Below are 20,866 nucleotides of genomic sequence, written 5' to 3' on the forward strand. Positions count from 1 at the left end.
GTTCAAACCCACTGCAGGCAGTGTCCTCTCAGTGTCTCTCTTTTCCCACAAAACGAATTGACCTTTGAGAATAGTTATGTTGACTATCAACCAGTCAACAATGGTAAACCCCAAACTGGAATTTTGTTATTCTCCCTTTTATACCACTGCACTTTCTCTTCTGACTTTTCTTTACAAAGACCACTCATGAGACAAGCACTGAGTGCTTAATGAAGGGACGTTTCTGCTATACAATGTCACTCCCCTTGGGTTCTCCAAGTCTGATGCAGTGGGAGTTGTGAGGCCATGACAGTGTGCCCCTGCATTGGGATTTGAAAATGCAGAACACTGAATCAGTGACTATCTATTCAACTTCTACTCTGTTTACAGGCCTGTCATAGATGCTTTTACAAGTATGAAATAATGAGTCTTCACAACCACACTAGGAAATTAGGATAATTATTCTCATTTTATAGAGAATGAAGATATTGTTCAAAGCTAACCTTTGGCCCAAAGTTATGCAGCTACCTAGTGTCAGTGCCAAGACTAGAACCTGCGTAAAACTCCTGTTCTTTGCAGTGAACCACACTGAATGCCAGGCTACCTTTTTTTTTTTTTTTTATTTTTTGAGATCTCCCTCTGTCGCCCAGGCTGAAGTGCAGTGGCGTGATCTTGTCTCACTACAGCTTCCGCCTCCCAGGTTCAAGTAATTCTTGTGCCTCAGCCTTCTGGGTAGCTGGGACTACAGGCATGTGCCACCACTCCCAGCGGTTTTTTTTGTTTTGTTTTGTTTGTTTGTTTGTTTAGAGATGAAGTTTTGTTATGTTGCCCAGGCTCATGCTACCTCTTTTAACTATAGCCTTAGGTGATGCCCCACCCAGAACCATACTCAGTACTGATTTAAAATAATCACCCCATGAATGAGTGACAAGAAGATGCTGCAGTCTCATTTACTAGCGCTGTGAAATCAGGCAAGTTGCTTTACCTCTCTGAGTCTCATTTTCCTGATGTGTCAAGGGGGGTGAACATACCAGTAGTTGCGAGAACTAAACGAAGTAATAGTGAGATAATAGGATATAATGTGCCCAGTACAATGGCTGGTATCTAATAAACACATTCTAGCTATTTATAATAAATACATTACTATTACTATCATCTATAGTTTCTATAATGAAGAAATCAGTGACAGAGGGGCAACTCTCAACTGGCAATTAGGAACTTCTTGATACATTATTTTAAAATTTAAAAAAATCATAAAAGCAAGCTTTCATGGCTGCTGTGGGGTAGCTGTGTGGGAGAATTTAATTTTGTCTTTATAAACCAATCAATAGGTAAAAAAGAAAGCCCATAACCATTCTTCCAATGTGGAGGCAATATCCTCTTCTGATGGAGACAGTTTCTGTGGACGGAAGCCATCCAACCACAGATCAGCCTGTTTGTCCACACCTGCTTCTAGTCAACGGTACAATCTCTATAAAGTGGCCAAACTAAAAGTCAGATAAACAGGATGTAAGTCAGGCAATGGCTTACCTTCCCAGCCACAGCAAATGAGGCATACAGTGTTCTAGGATGACTTAATCTATTATGGCGTTAAAATGCTATATCCAGATCTAAAGCTAGAAACCAAATCTCCAAAGAGGAAAAGACATCCTATAACCAAAGCAGCTTATACATAGTTGCGGAGGAACTCTATTGTCATCAGTTGCTTGATGGAAAAGAAAAGGAACCCATGTGTGTAGACCTTTTCCCCAAAAAAGTCCAAATTAGACCCATTTGGAGGAATGGCATTGGGGAAAACAGCAAGGCTCAGGCAAAAGGAATTAGGTATACCAAGAGAAATACGATGTTCAGAGTAAGAAAGATAATAGTTCTGTCACATTCTGAAAATGTTCACTTCTGAGGGCTCTATTGAAAGAGAAATGTTGACAAACTGGAATCAATTTAGAAAGAACGCTGAAGAAGGTGAGAGTCTGGAGCTCATGTCATTTATATAGGCATGTGTCTAGTGCCTAATACCTAGTAGATACTCAGTTAGTGCTCATGGAAAGTAGGAAAGCTCAGTCCACATAGTAAAGCAGAGAAAGGCAGTGAGGGAGGAAGAGGAGAATGGGAGAAGTTGAATTTCCTGAGGCTGCTTGCCTAGGAAAGGTGAAAGCAGGGGTGAATTAATGCCTCTAATCATATATCTGAAGGGCTCTCGTGTGGAAGAAAATGGTACTAGTTTTGTATAACTCCAGAGGAAAGAATTAGGATTTATGGCTAACAGTTGAATGGGGAAAGGTTTTAACACAAAATAAAGTAGGACTTTCTAAAACAAGAAACATTTTAAAATGGAATGTGCTACCTTACAGAGTAGTAAGAAGTCTTTCCAGTAAGGTGGGTAAATTTCTATCAGAATTATTGTAGAAACCAATTATTTCCAGCTTTGGGTGGAAAGTTAAAAGTCCATGATTCTCCCATATGACAAGAGCCAATAAGCTGCTCCCACTCATCCGAGGTTTAAAAAAAATCACTTGTTTCTGAACTCATTTCTGTTCGTAACAAAGACTGTGGACCATGCAGAGCTCATTCTTGAACCTTTACAATGCTGTGTGATGGGAAGTGAATTTCTATAGTAAAAATTGATGTGGATTTATCCTATACTTTTAAGGTTATTTTTCATAAAACATAGAAGGTTAAGTTTAAGAAGTGAGAAGTATTTATACCAAAACTTTAAAAATATTATTTTATCTAAAGATATAAATCTCTTGTTGGTCAAAGGATACAAAATTTCCATCAGACAGGAAGAATAAGTTCAAGAGATACATCGAACAACATGGCGATTATAGTTAAGTGTTCTTACCACAAAAAAATGATAAGGTTGTGAGGTAATGGATGTGTTAGTTAGCTTAATTTCACCATTCCACACTGTATTCATATTTCACATCATGTGCACCATAAATATAATTTTTGTCAAATATTTTAAAAGATAGAAATCTGTGTGTAAGCATAGTTAATCTATTAGATATAAATAATAATACTCCATATAGCTATGTAAAGTTTACATGAAGAAATCAGGCTGTGATCCACAGACGGCAATAAATCCTGTTATTCTATTCCATATGCTGCATACAAATAAAGCTAGAGGCCTTTTAGTATGAGGTAAGAGTGTGGACAGAGACAGATGGAAAAAGACAAATGACAAAAGTGCTAATGAACAGCCTCAGTTTCCCTACAACTCCTAGTTAGTCGAGTGAAACAAAGGAGGCTCTCTAAGAATCAGTTTCTTGGTGGCTGTCCTGGATGTCTGTAGTACAACACTTCACCCCCAGGTCCAGGATTGACGTGCAAGAGTCTGCTTGCCTCTCCTGTTATAGCCCAGAAGGATCGCAAAAGGATTTCCTGCCACATGCTGCCCACCTGTATCTTGGCAGCCTGGCACAGCCCGACCCAAAAGGCACTGCCACTTGCTGGTTACAGGAGCCATTTGCATTTTCAACCGTGGCTATTTTAAGGTTATGCAAATGAGTTGGCGGGACTTTCTCCTTTAAAAGACAATGACACAAAATTCATAGTCTAACATCTCCTCCTTTAACTTTTCTCATATTTCTAAACCCAATACACACTTATTTTTATGGAATCAGACCAGGATACTTTCTTTAAGTCTTCTCTGGAGATTAATTTTGCCTGCCCTTTGAGGAACAGTTAGAACCACTCATCAGGCTGCTAGCACTAGCAAAAGGGAAGCCACGCTGTCACAACTGGCTCTTGCAGTCGCTACTTCCACTTCACTGTCCTGAAAACTTGATGGCTTATCTGCTTAGAAAACTCAGGAATGTTTCTCACCACCCCACTTCGCTACCCTTTAGTGTTACTGAACTGACCCTCTCTCTCTTATAGGTTGGAAGCAAAAAGACTATACATCTTTTACAGCTGCATTCAGTACAACAGTTAACATTCTCTATAATGATACAGTTCTAAAAAGCCTTATATAAAAAAAAATTATTGTTGAGAGCTGAGAGGCAAAAACTGGGTGAAGACTTCTGCAGAGAAAATATTTTTAAAATCATAAAACCACGAAAATAACAACTACTGTACTTTTGTGTTTATTTTATAGAAGTCAAGTAGTTTCTGATAGACAAGAGAAGAGATTGATCCATAAACTTTTTAAAGAAAATTTGGTAATCTCTTAAAGTATTTGTATGGCTCTGAATGGGTGTGCTTTTCTAACTTTGTTTTAATTTTTATGTTACGCATATAATTGTTTCAAATAGGCATTTGTTCATTTTAAAACTTCTACTAGAAGTTAAACACGAAGAAAAGCATTCAAAAGAAGACTTCAGAACAGAAAAATTGTTGAATGAGTGAAATGCCTGAAGTAACTCAACTTACCAAACACAAATCACTCAGTATTAAAGGGCTGCAGATTTCAGTTTTACTGATTTCAGTTCTGTCTGCCCAGTTCATTTCCAAATTATGTATCAGTTTTACATACTTTAGACATTGGCACCATATATGAAGCTAAAAAAAATTAGCGTACTTGTTTATTTTGTTTTATATTCTTATTTTTAGTAGTGGTTTCAAAATTCTTGTACAGGCAAAGAATGGGCTGCCTGTCGGTTGGCAGCAGGGATGGACAGTGGGAACCCCGGGGGAGGGCTTGAATCTGCTATTACTTAGCACTTTAAAGAAAACTGAGGAAATATGAATTTTTCTCTCCAAGGAATGGTGGTAGAGGTCAGTGGCTGCTAGAATTTATGGGATTACGCTGTTGTCCCTACAGAAACATGGCTTTGTGCTACCATTGCACACTGCAAATTCTGCTAAGTTTAACAAGTCCGCTGAAATCTTTAGTTTCCAAGGTTGTGTGTTGAGTGGTAATCTATCCCTTCTCTCTGAGTTTCCTGAAATACAGATACAGAAAAAAGTTTCAGAAAGAAACAGTTTCTCTCAAAAGTATAGGTGGGAAATCCAAACAAATTTGTCTGTTGAGGTTAGGAACAAACTCACCATACCTTTCCTCCAATTAACCACCCCGCTTTCCAAAAAAGCCAATTTAGGTTAAGGTTACTTTTGAGAAATCTGTACTTTTTGTTTCAGAATCTGTGACAATTTCATGTTTGCTGATTGCTGATATTTGGTCAACAATATTGTAGAGCCAGTTCTTTTTTTTTTTTTTGTATGAATCTGGCACTCTGCCTACTGCCTTCGAGACTGTAGAAGAAAGCAGGAGAGGAAAGAATAGGAATGATGGGAGAATAAAGAGACTCACTATCATTGTCTCTTGAAAACTGAGAGCCAGAAGGGGCCTTGGAGATCATTGTATTCAGTAATACTAAGTACTTAGGGAATATATGTACATATTTTTGTCCTGTAATACAAAAAATAGTGGTGTCTAGAGACCTAGTAATAGGAATATTAAAATGATTATATTTACTTAAGGAACATTTCATATTACAAGGTACTATTGACCATTGGATAGAAATGATTTATCAATAAGAAAAAGGATAGTATTTCATAAAAGTGTTCATTTAGCAGGATTCAAAACAATATCCAAGAAGAACCTGGAGAGAAGATTGTGTGTGACACGATGCCAGTTTTAAAACGGGGGCCAGAGGCTTACATTTACATAATTTTCTTTATTTTGACTCAACATCTTGGCAAAGGCATTGGCTTAGCCACACATGGTGTATAGCTTGTAATAAATAACTTTATTTTTTGCTTCTCATCATCTGTAAAATAGATAATACTCTCTCGCATCATCTGTAAAATAGATAATACTCTTCACCTCTTTCTTCCCTCCCTCCATAGAGTTGTCTGTCTTTATTCATCAGCTCTGTATTTGGAGACTATGTTGGGCTGATGATTGAACAGTGATGAATGAATTAAGGTGAATTACAAGGATATCCTAGAAGATGCTGAAACTAACATGAAATTCAATTATCTAAAATTAGTTTGTAATACTCTAACCATCATAGAGGCCAAGTATAGTGTTTTCCCAATTTTTTTGCTCACACAGCTCAGGCTGCATTTTTCTTTTTAGTGATTTATTTTCCTCATAATGGTACTCAATTTGATTTGACATTATTCAGATTAAAATGCTAGGGGAGAGGTATTATTTTCCTTTACCTCCTAGAAAAGAGGATGCAGTGAAGGGCAGATCACCGTCACTTTGATGGTAATGCACTGCCAAACAAAAAAGCGTGTGCTGAAGATTTCATTCAACAGGGATGGAATCTGAATTGTTCAATAAATCCCCATATTGGTTGGTTTTATAGCTTAAAAGAAGGAGAATATAAAATAGTCTGTTCAGATGACTCACAGATTGTCTCTTGCTCAGTATTAGCAGTAAAATACTAATCCTTTTGATGACCATAAATATATCAAAATACTGTAGATATTTTCAGAACATATAGAAATACGTAGAAATAATTCAGATGTGATTGTTGCCTAAAAAAGTAGAATAAAATTTGGCCCATATTTTTTCTAAGAAATCATTAAAAGCTTTCCTTTGTTTTCATATTCAAAAGGATACCACTTGTACATGCAGAATAGCCAACCTGCTTCCCCTCTGGTCAGTACTTGATAACCAGAGCACACACAGACAGAATCTCCTTTCATTGCTGCTCTTAATTGTGAAAGAGTTTTATTCTTCCTCATGTTCCCAAATCCAGAAACTGGTACAGTTCCAAGGTGTCCTGAATACAGATATCTGGCTTTGGATGAAATCTCCAAGGAGTTTTATATTCACTCACCACTTCCTGTGGAAGAAGAAGTTGTAATAATCGTTACAAATATTTTGAACTGCAAACTTAGCAGCATTGTTCGCTTTTCTGTTTCAGACATATTCAGCATTGAATCACTGAATAACTTTATTTCTAATTGTGAAATTGAAGCTTTTTGTTTTTCTGTATAGCAGATTTCATTTTATTCACTTGAAATTAAAGCAAGTTATTTTATATATTCTAATGAGATCAGAATATTACAAGTATGTATTTGGATTTTATTTCTATACTCTTGGAGAGAAGGCCATAACTTGAAAGATAACTGGAAAGAAACTATTATAGTCATTATTAAGATGAGACTATTTATTATAGTCATTATTTAGTAAAGTGAGTTTCCTTAAACTTGGCACATTTCTGTGTAACCAGTGAATTCAGTCACAAGTCATTTAAGCTTTGTGAATATATTTTAAATGTTTAAAATCTATTTCAGAAGCGTAACCAATAAGATATAGTTATATCTGATCCCGAAGCACCATTCTGTGCACCAGAGATAACACACCTGAGTGGCAAACTCACAGTTTTTTGTGTGTATATAATTTATGTTTCACCAGTTCTTTCTCCAGCTCCTCACAAATTCCCTGCCCCATTCTTCACCGTTGACGTACACACGTACCCATACCCAGAGAGTTCTTCCAAGAGTTCTCCCGGGATTGATTGTGAGTGATTCTGGTCTGTCTTTTCATGCCGTCTGTGAGGTAGTCCTCTTCTCTTGCTCAGGTCCCTCTCTGCTGGGTAAGACCCCCATATCCACTGACCACCCAGCCCTGCATGTGGAGTGCCGGCTGCCTGCTGAGCGCAGTGCTTGGCAGTGCTCCCTGCTGTTCATACCAGGTGTCCCAGACTCTTGGACACCAATTCTGGTTTAGCTGGACACAACTTCTGACACAGGAGGCTTGCAGGTAACACACTCCATGCAACATTCTGTGGAAAAGTTGAGGAGAATACCTTTCTCCTCTTTCCTGTTCTGGTAGAGAGATCACAAAGCACTCCAGGTGCAACCCCAGTGTCTTATGTGAGTACATCCCATTCTTTTTCATCACGGCCGTTTTCTCCCTGGGACCCTGGGGGAATGCAGCCATGAAGAATCCCAAGTGACAGACTCCCTACTACACTTAACATTACTCCTCTCACATTCAGTTAGTGCTTTGTTACTGAGACAGCCCCGTCAGCATCTGACACTCCACCAACGCACCTCCTTAGGATGAGCTCCCTCTCAAGGGTAGCTCAGGTTCTCATGCAAAGGGGACTGTCCTGCCAGTTTGCTGAGGATTCTGAAGCCAAAAGTTGAGCCAGCAGCACCAGCCACCATGTGCAGATGAAACAGATGAATGAATGCACACATGCCCTGTAACATACTAGAAAACTGCTGTTTAAAATATATTAATGATATTAATAATTGTTTAAACCTCGGTATTTACCTCTTAAAAATCTAAAAAAGGTTTGTTTTGGGTTTTAGTAGTTGGTTTCTACTGAGTCATGGTGTGTATATTTTTCATATTATTGCTGTCTCAGTATCTCTCTGCTTTAAAATAGTGATACTTTCCCAAAGCTTTCTCCATGTCTCTGTTCTCTCTTCCTACTCTCCTACACTCTTTATTTGCCAAATATATATTAATACACATACAATTCCGACACCCCTCTGAACCTGAAGAAGAGTGTTGTCAAAGGAAAAAGAGGTCAGAAGTGGACCCTTGAAGTCTTCTAGCCCCATTCCTGGTGTGATTCTGGAACTTGTTCATTAAAAGACGCTTTTCACAAATGCTTATTGAGAGCTTGGTGTGTGCCAGGCAAAGATCTTGACTAGTTTGGGAGAACAAGAGGGGCCAGGGAAAACCAACACAGAGTTAGGAGGCATATCCAGGCAGAGGGAAGAATACGTGCAGTGGCACACGCAGAGAGAACAGGATGCATTGGAGGAACTCCAAGTAATTAGATATGCCTGGAACAAAGAGGACATCCGAGGATTTCGAAGGAGCAGAAACTTGCAAAGTGGGTGGAGGTCATCACATTCTGGCCAGTCTGCAAAAGGAGTTAATAGCAATTGTTTAATTTTTTAAAGTTCTTCAGATTTTATGTCAGATAAGAATGCTAGTTCCTCTTGTAACATGGAGCTGGTTACCAAGGAATTGAGGTTGAGATGCATAGTGCATACATCCAAATTACTATAGCACAGTTCACTGAGGTGGACTTTTCCTTCCACTGAGCTCTGCACTGTGTTAGTTCCATCATATTTAAACATCGATAATAGTGACAGTAACCACACTTGTAATGATAAAAATAATGAGTTTGTCACTGGACCATGCTTGCTTTAGAGTTTTGGTTTTTGTATGAATTTGACCTACTAGGGGGAAAAATGCTGTTTTACTGTTAACACATGGCAATCTGACCAACACTCAGGACAGACTACTGCACATCCACTGAGGGAAGCCCCTCAGGGGTTTGCTTGGGTTGAATAAAATCCTTCTCTTACTGTGGGGTTGGAATCGTATTATTCCTCTGAGGTATGTTGGCAGATAAAACAGAATGGAGTAACTAAAGAGCTAAAGGACCCTCTTGTGCCCCTTCACTGATCATCTGGGAAAGACCCATATGGAAATACTAGACAGTGACTGGCTTTACTGATGTTTTAAAGATAGTTGGATTGTGGTAGCTTAGCATATGTAATGTGAACTTCAAGACTGATCCAAACATTTATTGCCAATTACTATAGAAAGTTGGGTTGATTACTATTATCACTAATCTGTTTGTACCAATATAAAATAGTACATATTTGATGAAAATTTAAGTTACTTTTCACTTAGTCAAGAATTTCTCAAATAGGATCATACTTTTTAGTCATTTTATATCATGATATCATCTCATTTCTCTCACCTTTTATTTCAAGTAGATAGGAAGAAACCAACCCATTGGAAACTGATTTTTTTTTAAGACTTAAGGAGGAACATGTGCAACTTTCCTCTATAAGTCATTTTGCTAACAGTTTTTTCCTTAGTTTTTAGTTTTAGTATTTTAATTATACAATTAATATATTGATAATGATTTATTGTTAAAAAGTAAAATGATACAAGCCGGGCCCAGTGGCTCACGCCTGTAATCTCAGCACTTTGGGAGGCCAAGGCAGGTGGATCACCTGAGGTCAGGAATTTGAAACCAGCTCGGCCAACATGGTGAAACCCTGTCTCTACTAAATATACAAAAACTAGCGGGGCGTGGTGGCGCGCACCTGTAATCCCAGCTGCTCAGGAGGCTGAGGCGGGAGAATCACTTGAACCCAGGAGGCGGAGGTTGCCGTGAGCTGAGATCACACCACTGCACTCCAGCCTGGGCAAAGAAGCAAGACTCTGTCAAAAAAAAAAAAAAAAAGAAAAGAAACAATAGAGACATATACAGAGTAAAGAGTTAGTCCCTCTCTTTTCCTTCTCCCCCATGCCCACCATTCTCCTTGCCTCCCCAGCAGTAGTCACTGTTAAGTTTGATGTGTGCTCTTTGACGTTTGTCTTATGTGTATACTATATGTACTTGTACATACATGCATAGGCAAGTAGATTGGGGTTTGTAAACAATTTATTTCTCTAAATCAAATCCCAGAAAGCGAAGCTTGTGCTTTATGTTATCTGATTTCACTCTGATTTTCTTTCTTACAGGAAAGTATTCTTTAAGGCTTACAGAACTATAGGAATTCTTTGAAGCTTTTTGTTTCTTTTACCTAGTTTATTTAGCTTATTTTAAAAATGTGTTATAGAAGTGTAGGATGTAAGACTTGATTTCAACAGTAGTTAACATGAAAATAACCTGGTGATGTTTGTTGGCAAGGACTAGCTGATGCAGTGTCTGAATGCAATGTTGTAATAACTGTAATAGAAGTATAATATCCCGATCAAGAAGGCACAAGCCTCTTTGTATCCCTCCTTAAGCAGGCCACTTTCAGAATAGTGTATTCAGGTACAGCAAATATAAGGTAAAATACAAGTAGCCCAGAGATTTTATTTCTGTTTGGAGCAATATGGATACTATCTAAGTGGGTTTGTATAGCCCACTAATTACTAAATGCTTTGAAATTACTGGTTATATAATAAGTATAAACAAGTTTGAATTTCATCGACTAGATAATAATGAAATACTTGGTTGATTTTTAGAAAGTAAGCAAGGACTTGGTATTTTTGTAATAGAAACACGTCAAAAAATCAATCCTTTAATTGTAATCTAAACCAATTTCATGAGCCTGTGCGTAGTCTAATTGTTGCCACTCAAAATGTGACCTTTAGCCCAGCAGCTTCAGTATCACCTGGCAGCTTGTTAGAAATGCAAACTCAAAGCCCATCTAGACCAATTGAATGAGAACCTGTACGTTAACAAGATCCCCAGGTGACTTAGGAACATTAAAGTTTAAGAACCTGAAAAATTCTGAACTCTCGACTGTGTTCAATGAAAGCTTTAAAAAGTCCATAAAGATGGTGTCTCCAAACTTCTTGTGTATCTTCTTGAAGCATGATGCAATAGTTTGTTGAAGAAATGAGAAAAGTGAAAGATGAGGCAATCGTGGTGGCTTATTTGACTCTTGCATTGTCCTTCTAGGCAATACCATTATTCTTACCTTTTCACATTTTTTAGTATAGGTTGGAATTATTGATAAGCAGTGATAATTCCTAGGATGACTAAATAGAAAAATGTTTTAAGCTATAGAAAAAAATAAGATCACTAAGATCCCATAATGTATCATAGACTTATAAAAGTGTTCATTCTATTCACATTAATTGCAAGAGAGAATAAATTTGACTCTACTCTAAAAATATATAGGCAATTTTTTTCTGTGTTCTTTGGAAGAAAACTTCCAAAAAGAAATTTAAAAAATAAAATTGGATCCAGCTGACCCTGAGAATTAACTGGGAGTTAAGAATGTTAAGGCTCTTTCAAAACACACTGAAAACCAGATCATGTGTATGAAAGTATAACTAAGAATGCAAAATATATGGAATGGATATCATGTGAGTATTGTAAAGGTTCAGAAGAATGAATATTTGATTAATTCGTTCAATAAATATTAAGTGCCCATTATGTGCCAGACATTGTTCTTGGAATTGGGGCTAACTGGAGCTTAGATTTTAGTGGAGGACCCAGACAATACACAAATTAACAGGCCAGCGAAAGTCTGGGTAATACGTGCTGTAAAGAAGAAATAGAGCAGATCAGGGAATGGTGAATGACTGCACCACAGGCCAGGATGCCACAAGCAGATGCCTCCCTCTTCTTTGGTAATTAGGCCCTTGAGATGATGGGGAGATATGTAAGGAGTTACCATTTGGCCAGACTCTGAATAAAACACAGAGTCATGTGCGGGAAGTGGAGCATAACCAAACTGTAGCAACAATTCTGTTCTTAAAGTCCTTTTATCACCTTAACTGAATGGGACTGTCCTGTAACCTCAGGGCTACCTAGGATGCAAATAAAATCACACACTATTGGCTTTGTGGTATCCTGAGATACCACAGCACAAGAAAGGAGCGTGAGATCCGCAGATATTGTTCTCCACTATCCAAGCTCTGAAACCCTTCAGTCTGAAGGTTGAAAAACACTGATTCATTGTAGTTCAAGTTTCACCTGACAGCACCACTCTTGAGTCTGCAGTCTCAATTTCCACATCTGTAGATTGGGAAAGATACCCAACTTGCAAGGTTATTGTGACAACCATAGAGAGTATGTATCAGGTGCCTGACACATACTAAATGTTTAATAAACAGTAGCCAGTATTACTCCCCATGAGGGTTAGCTTATTAACATCTCATTTCTAAGATGTTAGAAATGATCGTCAGATTCTTTAGAACCTAAGGTAGACAGTTTCAGCCTTATGATGTTACTAAAATACATAATAACAATTTAGAGTTCCCATACATGAAAGATTTTTCTACCCATTGCCTACCCTCACCCTCCAACTTAGCTCATTACTCCCTCCAGAGAATAGTAGTCGGGAGGTAGGGATGATGAGTGGATAGGCCCTGAAAAGGAAGTTTAGGGGTGTCAGTGTAAAATGCGCACAGATACATATTGTGTGAAGTCAGCTGCATGACAGCCAAATAATTTTATGCATTTTTATATATCCACTCTTATCCATCCTCTAAACCTAGTTTCATTCACAAAGGTAAACACATTTAGTTTCTTCGAATACATGAGAGACTGGCCGTGAATAATCCCCCCAGGAGTTGCCAAGAGAGGTTTCAACATTTGAAGGCCACCCCGAGCCATGGGAACAATGGAGAGGACTCACTGTGTGACTCTAGTCTGTCTCCCTGGCCCCTGAGAGCAGATATCACCTCTTCTTCTCTCAGTTCTGTACAGCTCAGCCTTGACCTTGAGGTTCCTGGGAAGTTGTTAGAATTGTGTCAGGTTAGTACGAAATCTATTCATTCCTAAGCTGATCAGATCCCGTTTCCTGACTTTTTGTCATTGAATACTTCACATTTAGTTTACTCTGAAATGTACATTAAAAAAAGAAAAGACGAAATCTTTTTGGATGCTATATATCAAACAGTGTGTTTTGTGATCTTAATGGTTTTGCTAATTTTAAAAGCAGTGAGTTGGTGTAGAAAATAGCTGTTCTCATTGAGTTGGGGGTAAAAAATAGCTGTTCTCATTGAATGTGTCTTTTAAATGTTCTATAAAACTGTATCAACAAAACAGGGCAAACATCAAGATCTTGAATCACTGGGTTTTTATACAACCCAATGCCCATGGTAGACAAATGCCAAAACCCAGAAAATGCCTAAAACGTAAATTTTGAAAAGGAAGGTAAAGGAGAAGGAATGAGTAAAAAAGGAAGGGAGAAGGGGAAGAAGGAAGAAGGAAATAGAGGGGAAAAGGAAATCAAAGGAAGAGAAGAAAGAAAGGAAAGAATAAAATGGAATCAAGAGTCCTATCCTTTAGAGACCAGAGAAAGCACAGGTAGAATTTTATGGTAGGGTTCATTTCTGCCTTGCTTCCTGCCTCAGCTTCTGTAGAATGGCCTTTAATCATGGTGGCAGTGATTCTGATTGCAAGGCAGCCTTTGCTGAAGAAAATCTAGGCCATCAGGGTTTTGAGGATAAAGCAGTGATCACAGACTTTTAAACCTTCCAGAGCCAACTGGGAAATGCCCTCCCATTTGAGATGCCCTGGTTTGCGCTGACCTCCAACCGATAGAGTTAGGGATGGGTGGACATCCCAGTCAACATCAGGGTAGCAAAGAAGCGTGCCCAAGAAGTGTACCCTTCTTGGCTCTCCTGTTTCCCAACTACCCACAGAAGGCAGGCATGTATGGTGAGCCAGTCTACCAGCACTAGGAGCTGCACATTCCACAGCCAGGAAGACCCTCTCAAATTTCTATAAGAAGTCAGTCCAGGCCAGGCGCGGTGGCTCACTCCTGTAATCCCAGCACTTTGGGAGGCTGAGGTGGGCAGATCACCAGGTCAGAAGATCGAGACCATCCTGGCTAACATGGTGAAACCCCGTCTCTACTAAAAATACAAAAATTTAGCCGGGCGGGGTGGCAGACACCTGTGGTCCCAGCTACTCAGGAGGCTGAGGCAGGAGAATGGTGTGAACCCGGGAGGCGGAGCTTGCAGTGAGCCAAGATAGCGCCACTGCTCCAGCCTGGGCGACACAGCAAGACTCCATCTCAAAAAAACAAACAAACAAAAAAGAGAAGTCAGTCCAGTGAGACTGCCTTACATGGATCCCTACTACCTCCAAGCGGTGTATTTATTGCCAATAGAAGGGACAGGTCCAGGGCATCCCTGGGTATTAGGCCACACTGATTCCTGGTGGTGGCGACGGATGTGGCATTAGAGGTGCTGCTGGTGCTGCTGGCAGTAACAGTGGTGTGATGAGGTGGGGGAGGCCAGTTTGCTGTAGGGTGCTCAGAATGTGGCTCTTCAAATATATAGATCAATTTTTGGTGCTCTTGAGTCTTTTCTGCAAATTCTACTTTCCATATGGAGTCATTTCCCTTTGGCATGAAGAGCATCTTTAGCATACTATGTAGTGCAGTCCTGCTGGTTCCAGATTCTCTCACTTAGGCATATATGAGTATGTCCTTATTTAGCCCTCATTTTGAAGGCTATTCTGGTCTCTTCTTCTGCAGTCCCCAGGCAACCACTGATCTGCTCTCTGTCACTATAAGTTATATTTTCTAGAATTTCATTTAAATGGAAACATATAGTATGTAATCTTTATGTAACTTTTTTCATGCAGAATAATTTTAAGATCCATCCATGTTGTGTGTACATCAATTGTTCATTCCTTTATATTGCTGAGTAGTATTTACTGTATGGCTATACACAATTTGTCACCTGTTTATAGACATTTGGGAGTTTCTCCATTTTAGCAATTACAAATAAAATTGCTATGAATATTTGCATTCAAGTCTTTGCATGGGAATATGCTTTCTTTTCTTTTGGGTGACTACCTGGGGGTGGAAAACTGGATCATATGGTAGGTGTGTATTTATGTTGAACTGTTTTGCAAAGTGGTTGTACCATTTTACATTCCTACCAACTATGGTAAGTAATCAGGGGTCCACAATTAAATGAGGCTCTCCTTGCTACCAGTCTTTCCATTCTTCTTATATTTGCTGTACACAGCCACAAATTGAATTCCAAGTCATTGAACACAACCTTTCTTGTAAGGGCACGGAGCTGTTCTGGAAGTGGATCCAGGGTTATTTGGCAGAGAATTCTGTGGCCTGGGGAACTTGGAATGTCATCTGGAGAGGGGAAGTTGTGGCCATAGCGAGGCATGATCTCTTGACTTGAAGGATTTTTTTTTTTTTTTTTTTTTTTTTTGCTTTGTGGAGGGATGTGGCCAAAGGATGACCAGAAGGGGGCCTTGAAAGCATAGAGCTCAAGCCAGTGCCTCTCGCTCAAGTCTAAGGGCTATACTGTTCCCTTCTTCTAATCCACCCAATTCTAACCGTCTTGAAAAACCCATCCTGTGTCCTCATGCCTGTATCTTCTCTCATGTGGCAGTTCTGTGTCCCCCTCCTCTCGGCTTTTGCTGTTTTACTTTCTATGTCTCACTTTCCCAATTTGTGCATAAACTTTTCAGTCAACTACTGTCTCCTTTCCCTTCATATGTATGACAAAGTGTTATGTACACGAATGCTCTTCAAAAATGTGTCAGTGAAATGCATGGAGTTTGCTGCTTTTTCTCTGCTCCTAAGTTGGTGTTAATATTCAGACATTGTCTAGCATACTTGACATTTACACACAGAATCTAGTGTGCAGCTAGGACTTCCTGGCCCAAGCTCTGCCTGGTTAGCCTTCCTAATTTCACCCCAGTTGACTAACACTGCAAACCTCTCTGCACTTATGCTATGTGTTACTATTCCAGTGTAAACCTCGGTTTGTTCCCCTGACATCACCTCATCTCATCATTGCCTTTTTAGACTACTTCCTTACTAACTATATTAAGTAACCCAGAAATAGAGAATTTTTATCAGGTTTCCGATTTTCCCAGCATTGGATGTGGTTCTGCCTGTCAGAGACGTCACTAGAGACCCTGGCCATAAAAATATTTCCCAAGGGAGTCAGGCCTCAATGTGTTTTATCTATGTTAATCTTTTTCTCTGATGTGTTCTTTCTTTCCTTCTCCATCTGGAAAATGTCTCCAGTCTTTCAAAATTCAGCCACAGCCTTATCTCTTCCAAGAAGCTTTTACTTTTTAAGAGATCTAAATTAAAGTATGTTTCTGTAGCCATTATAACTATCTCTTATTGAATTATAATCTCTTGTAATATCTCTTGTAATATTGAAGACACTGGTACTGTAATTTTTTGTTTATTTGTGTATTACTCTCTCTCAACTAAAAACTCTGTGAAGATAAGGACCACATCTCATTTGACTTTATTTTTCAGCATTTAACAGTACTAGTATATAAAATCCTCAAATAATTGGTTAATGAATCAATAAATTAATGAATGAAGGAATGGAATGCCTCTTTTGATTCATCTCTTTCCTTTTCTGTTCTCCATGTCTTCTCTTGTTTTACTTTTGTTTCTGCCCTTCTTCCACTGTGACTAAATTTTTGCAATATAGAAATAATAGGGGCTTTGTGACCTTTAGAGTTTTCTTAGCTCTACAAATGTTGGAAAATGGGTTTTGAACCTTAGCAAACAAGCTGAAACAGTTTAAACATTTGTTTGTGGGTGCAGCAATGGAAGAAAGATTTCATTGGCATTTCTGATGGTGAGTACATTTGTGAGGTTCACATTCTTTGCTCAAGACTGAGAGGCCTCTGGTTAGATCTGCCCCCATTCTACAGCAACACAGATCATATTCTGTCACACTGAGATCTCAGATAACTGACCTTTGTCACATCTGGGGGCCTCCTGAGATGCCCTGCATGGAAACAAAGATGAACATACTGTTTAAAAATTTTCAGCCTTGGTTTAGCCCAGATATTTTTTATAAAGCTATTCTGAAATAATGAAAATAATGTTCCTAATATGCTGGCCAGCAATATTAGGTGCCAGTAAATGTTAGTCTTTAATCTTCATCCTCTTTCCCAAGCTTTCTGAAGTTCCCGAAGACATACGTTTCCTTGAAATTTCTCTCAGGATCAGAGTCACAAATAAGGAATTGGTCCAAATGATATGTGCCAGGCACCAAACATGCAGCTCCTCTTTTCAGATGCCAGCAAATTAATCATCTGTTTTGGCACTTACACCTTTTTTGGAGAGTGAGCCGAATCTAATGTGTGCCCCATATCAACTTCCCGCGGCTGTCATGCTCAGCTCACACACAGTCAGGGACCAACCCGCTGGTCCACATCCCCAGCAGAGATCCCTTTCCTGGAAACACTGGTAATGTTCTGACTTCTCTGGTTGCTTGAGGAGGTGCTGTAGACCTTTGTGGCGGGGCTGGGAAACACCTGAATGGGGATTTGAGCAGTGTGAGAGCAGACCAAGCTGGCAGTATTCCAGCTCCCACCTGAATCCAGTGAAAGTGACAATAATTAATCTGGTGTACTCAAGTGGCACTATTTACAGTAATATAAAGGAGATGTTAATGTGTAAGAAACAGTTTGAAAACAACCAAAACATAAATAGAAAAAATAGCTGTAATGCTCAGTTTCCTTACTTGAAAAGCAAGTCCTATTTAAAGTTTTCGATTCAGTTTTCGAAATAGAATTCAGCCTGAATTTTCATTTAAAAACTGGATTTATTAATATATTTTGTGGAAATAGACGTTCTCTATTGCCTACCCACAACTGTTAATTATAACAAGGGAAGTTGCTTATGGAACAGCTTTGCCTATAAGCATTTTAGAGGTAAATGGAATTTAGGTCAATAACCCTTCCTTTTTTTTTTTTTTTTTTTTTTGAGACAGAGTCTCGCTCTGTTGCCCAGGCTGGAGTGCAGTGGTGCGATCTCGGCTCACTGCAGCTCCGCCTCCCGGGTTCACGCCATTCTCCTGCCTCAGCCTCCTGAGTAGCTGGGACTACAGGCGCCCGCCACCTCGCCCGGATAATTTTTTTTTTGTATTTTTAGTAGAGATGGGATTTCACCATGTTAGCCAGGGTGGCCTCGATCTCCTGAACTCGCGATCCACCCGCCTCGGCCTCCCAAAGTGCCGGGATTACAAGTGTGAGCCATGGCGCCCAGCCAACCCTTCAGTGTTTAAATGCACCAAGCCTGTTCTCCAGGACTCCTCTTGCCTAAGGAAATAAGAGGAATTGTTTCTTTCCAAATCTTTACAGGCTTGTGAAAGGCGAGGATGCATTTACTGGTCCTCTTTCCTTACGTCTTTACAGTCAAAAGTCCTTGAAGCTGGGACCCTTGGAGAGTCTGGCAGTTACATGTTGTTGGTAGTGACTTGTTTTGACAGTTTCAAAAAAAAAGAAAAGAAAAAACCACTTAAATCATTTTCTTTCTCTTTTAGGAGCATCTAAAGGCCTTTGATGATGAAATCAATGCTTTTTTGGACAATATGTTTGGACCGCGAGGTCAGTGAACTACTTGAGAACTTAATGTGGAAGGAACACAGCAAGAACACCATTTACTTATAGAAAGGGATTATGTTATTTCTGGGGTCTTGGAAATAGTAAGGTACTTAATATTTGGAAACTTAACTTCCTTAACTTTGATATCCTTCCAGAACGTCCAGAAGATCCCATTTCTCCTCCTGCTCAACCTCTCCTGGGATTAAAGAAGTTCTGGGAGCAGGAAGCAGAGACAGAATGAAATGCAATGCTTTCCTCCAGTGTCTGTCTGGCTACAAAGCCGGGTTGTAACTTTCCTTCTAAACTATGCTGCTTTCTTGTTCCCTCTCCACCACCCATTCATCTTCTACCTTCCTCACATGCATAGTTACACGTGACATTTCTGCCCTTAGATGCCTTGATAAATTCCCTTTAAAGATGTGTGCGCTGGCTGGGTGTGGAGGCTCACGCCTGTAATCCCAGCACTTTGGGAGGCTGAGGTGGGTAGATCATGAGGTCAGGAGTTCAAGACCAGCCTGACCAACATGGTGAAACCCCATCTCTACTAAAAATACAAAAATTAGCCAGGCATAGTGGCTTGTGCCTGTAATCCTAGCTACTTAGGAGGCTGAGGCAGGAGAATCGCTTGAACCCGGGAGGTAGAGGTTGCAGTGAGCCAAGATCACGCCACTATACTCCAGCCTGGGCAACAGAGCGAGACTCTGTCTCAAAAAAAAAAAAAAAAAGATGTGTACACTTTCTCTGCCTAGGGCCTGCAGGTAGGATGAGCTTAGACATCTCTCCATCCTTCCTTCATCACCAGTCACTTACTCTACTGCAGTGGCCTCCTAACAGGTCTCCCCTCTTCCACTCTTGCCCCCTTCCAGTCATTTATTCAGTGTCAGCTGGAATGATGTTCTAAAGACCTAAGTCATATTGCATGGTACTGTAGCTTAAGACTCATCAATGTCATCCCACTGCTCTCAGGTAAAAACCAAACTTCTTATCATGGACTGCGCACCCTTGGGCTGTCTAACCCCAGCAGTCTCTCCAACTCAGTCAGTATCCGTCGTCCTCACTGGCTTTCATACAGCTGCTCAAGCCATCTTTTAATTCTGCAAATACGTAAAATTCTTTTACATGCTATTCCTTGAGCCTGGAATTCCTCCCTAGGATCTCCTACCCCTCCCTCCAGATGAGTCAGTTCCTGTTGCACTTGAGGTGTCAGCTTAAACATTGCCTTTTCAGTTGGGCTTTGGCTCTCTAAGGTATAGCAGTCCGCCCTTAGCAGCAGTTTTGCTTTCTGCAGTTCCAGTTACCCGTGGTCAACCATGGTCTGAAAATAGGTGAGCACAATCCAGTAAGATATTTTCAGATGGACAGATGACCATATTCATATAACTTTTATTATAGTATATTGTTATAATTATTCTCTTACTATGCCTAATTTATCAGCTTTTCCATAGGTATATATATACAGGGAAAAGCATGGTACAAACAGGGTTTGGTAGTATCTACAGTCTCCGGTACCCACAGGGGTCTGCTGTGGTCCCTCATCATTCTCTGTTTCAACTCTTGTTTACTACCTTCAGATACTTCATGGTTACCAACAGCGATTTCTCCCATGAGGGCAGGAACCCTGGCCGTTTTACTCACCATTTATCTCCAGGGTTTATTAATTACAGTTCTGGGAACATATTCAGCACTGTATATTTTCCAGATGAATGAATTCTAGACGGAAGGTTTCATTTTACTTGAGCCTTACTGGCTCACAGAACTGTGGAAAGTCCTTAGTTCTCTACAAGTTATTTCCTCAGCCCTATTGGAGGAGAGAGCAGGGAATGAAGAGGTTTTCTGTTTCTCAAGATCTATAAACAATCACTTGGAGAGTATTTAGGCCATTCTCCATTTTCTCCATGGGCTCTATTAACTTTTTAAATGAATGACTATATAGTTTTAATATAATGATACTGATTCTATACAGCTTTGAAAAAAATCCTTTCACATAGTTTTTTTTGCTTTTTCCATTTTATCCTCCTGATGACTCTGTGGGGTAGGCAGGGCAGAATATCTTTATATTCTAACCCATTTTTACTATGTTCTCTCCCTTACAGGTCTAGTGGGTAGAAAGGAGAACAGCTCAGTGTAGAGGGCATGACCCCTCCCTTAGGCAG

At 39.6% G+C, this 20,866-nt stretch overlaps 1 protein-coding gene across 1 annotated transcript in view; it reads left to right on the forward strand.

Annotated features, from left to right (window-relative positions):
- Positions 1 to 20,866, forward strand: part of ELOVL2 (ELOVL fatty acid elongase 2) — a 60,665-nt gene that overhangs the window by 14,198 nt on the left and 25,601 nt on the right. Inside the window, exon 2 of the mRNA XM_017891169.1 lies at positions 18,653 to 18,716. Within this exon, the coding sequence (XP_017746658.1) occupies positions 18,701 to 18,716 (16 nt within the window). The 5' untranslated portion in view covers positions 18,653 to 18,700. The remainder of the gene's footprint in view (positions 1 to 18,652; positions 18,717 to 20,866) is intronic.

This window comes from Rhinopithecus bieti, unplaced genomic scaffold, assembly GCF_001698545.2.
Source record: "Rhinopithecus bieti isolate Rb0 unplaced genomic scaffold, ASM169854v2 scaffold_19939, whole genome shotgun sequence".
Lineage (NCBI taxonomy): Eukaryota > Metazoa > Chordata > Mammalia > Primates > Cercopithecidae > Rhinopithecus > Rhinopithecus bieti.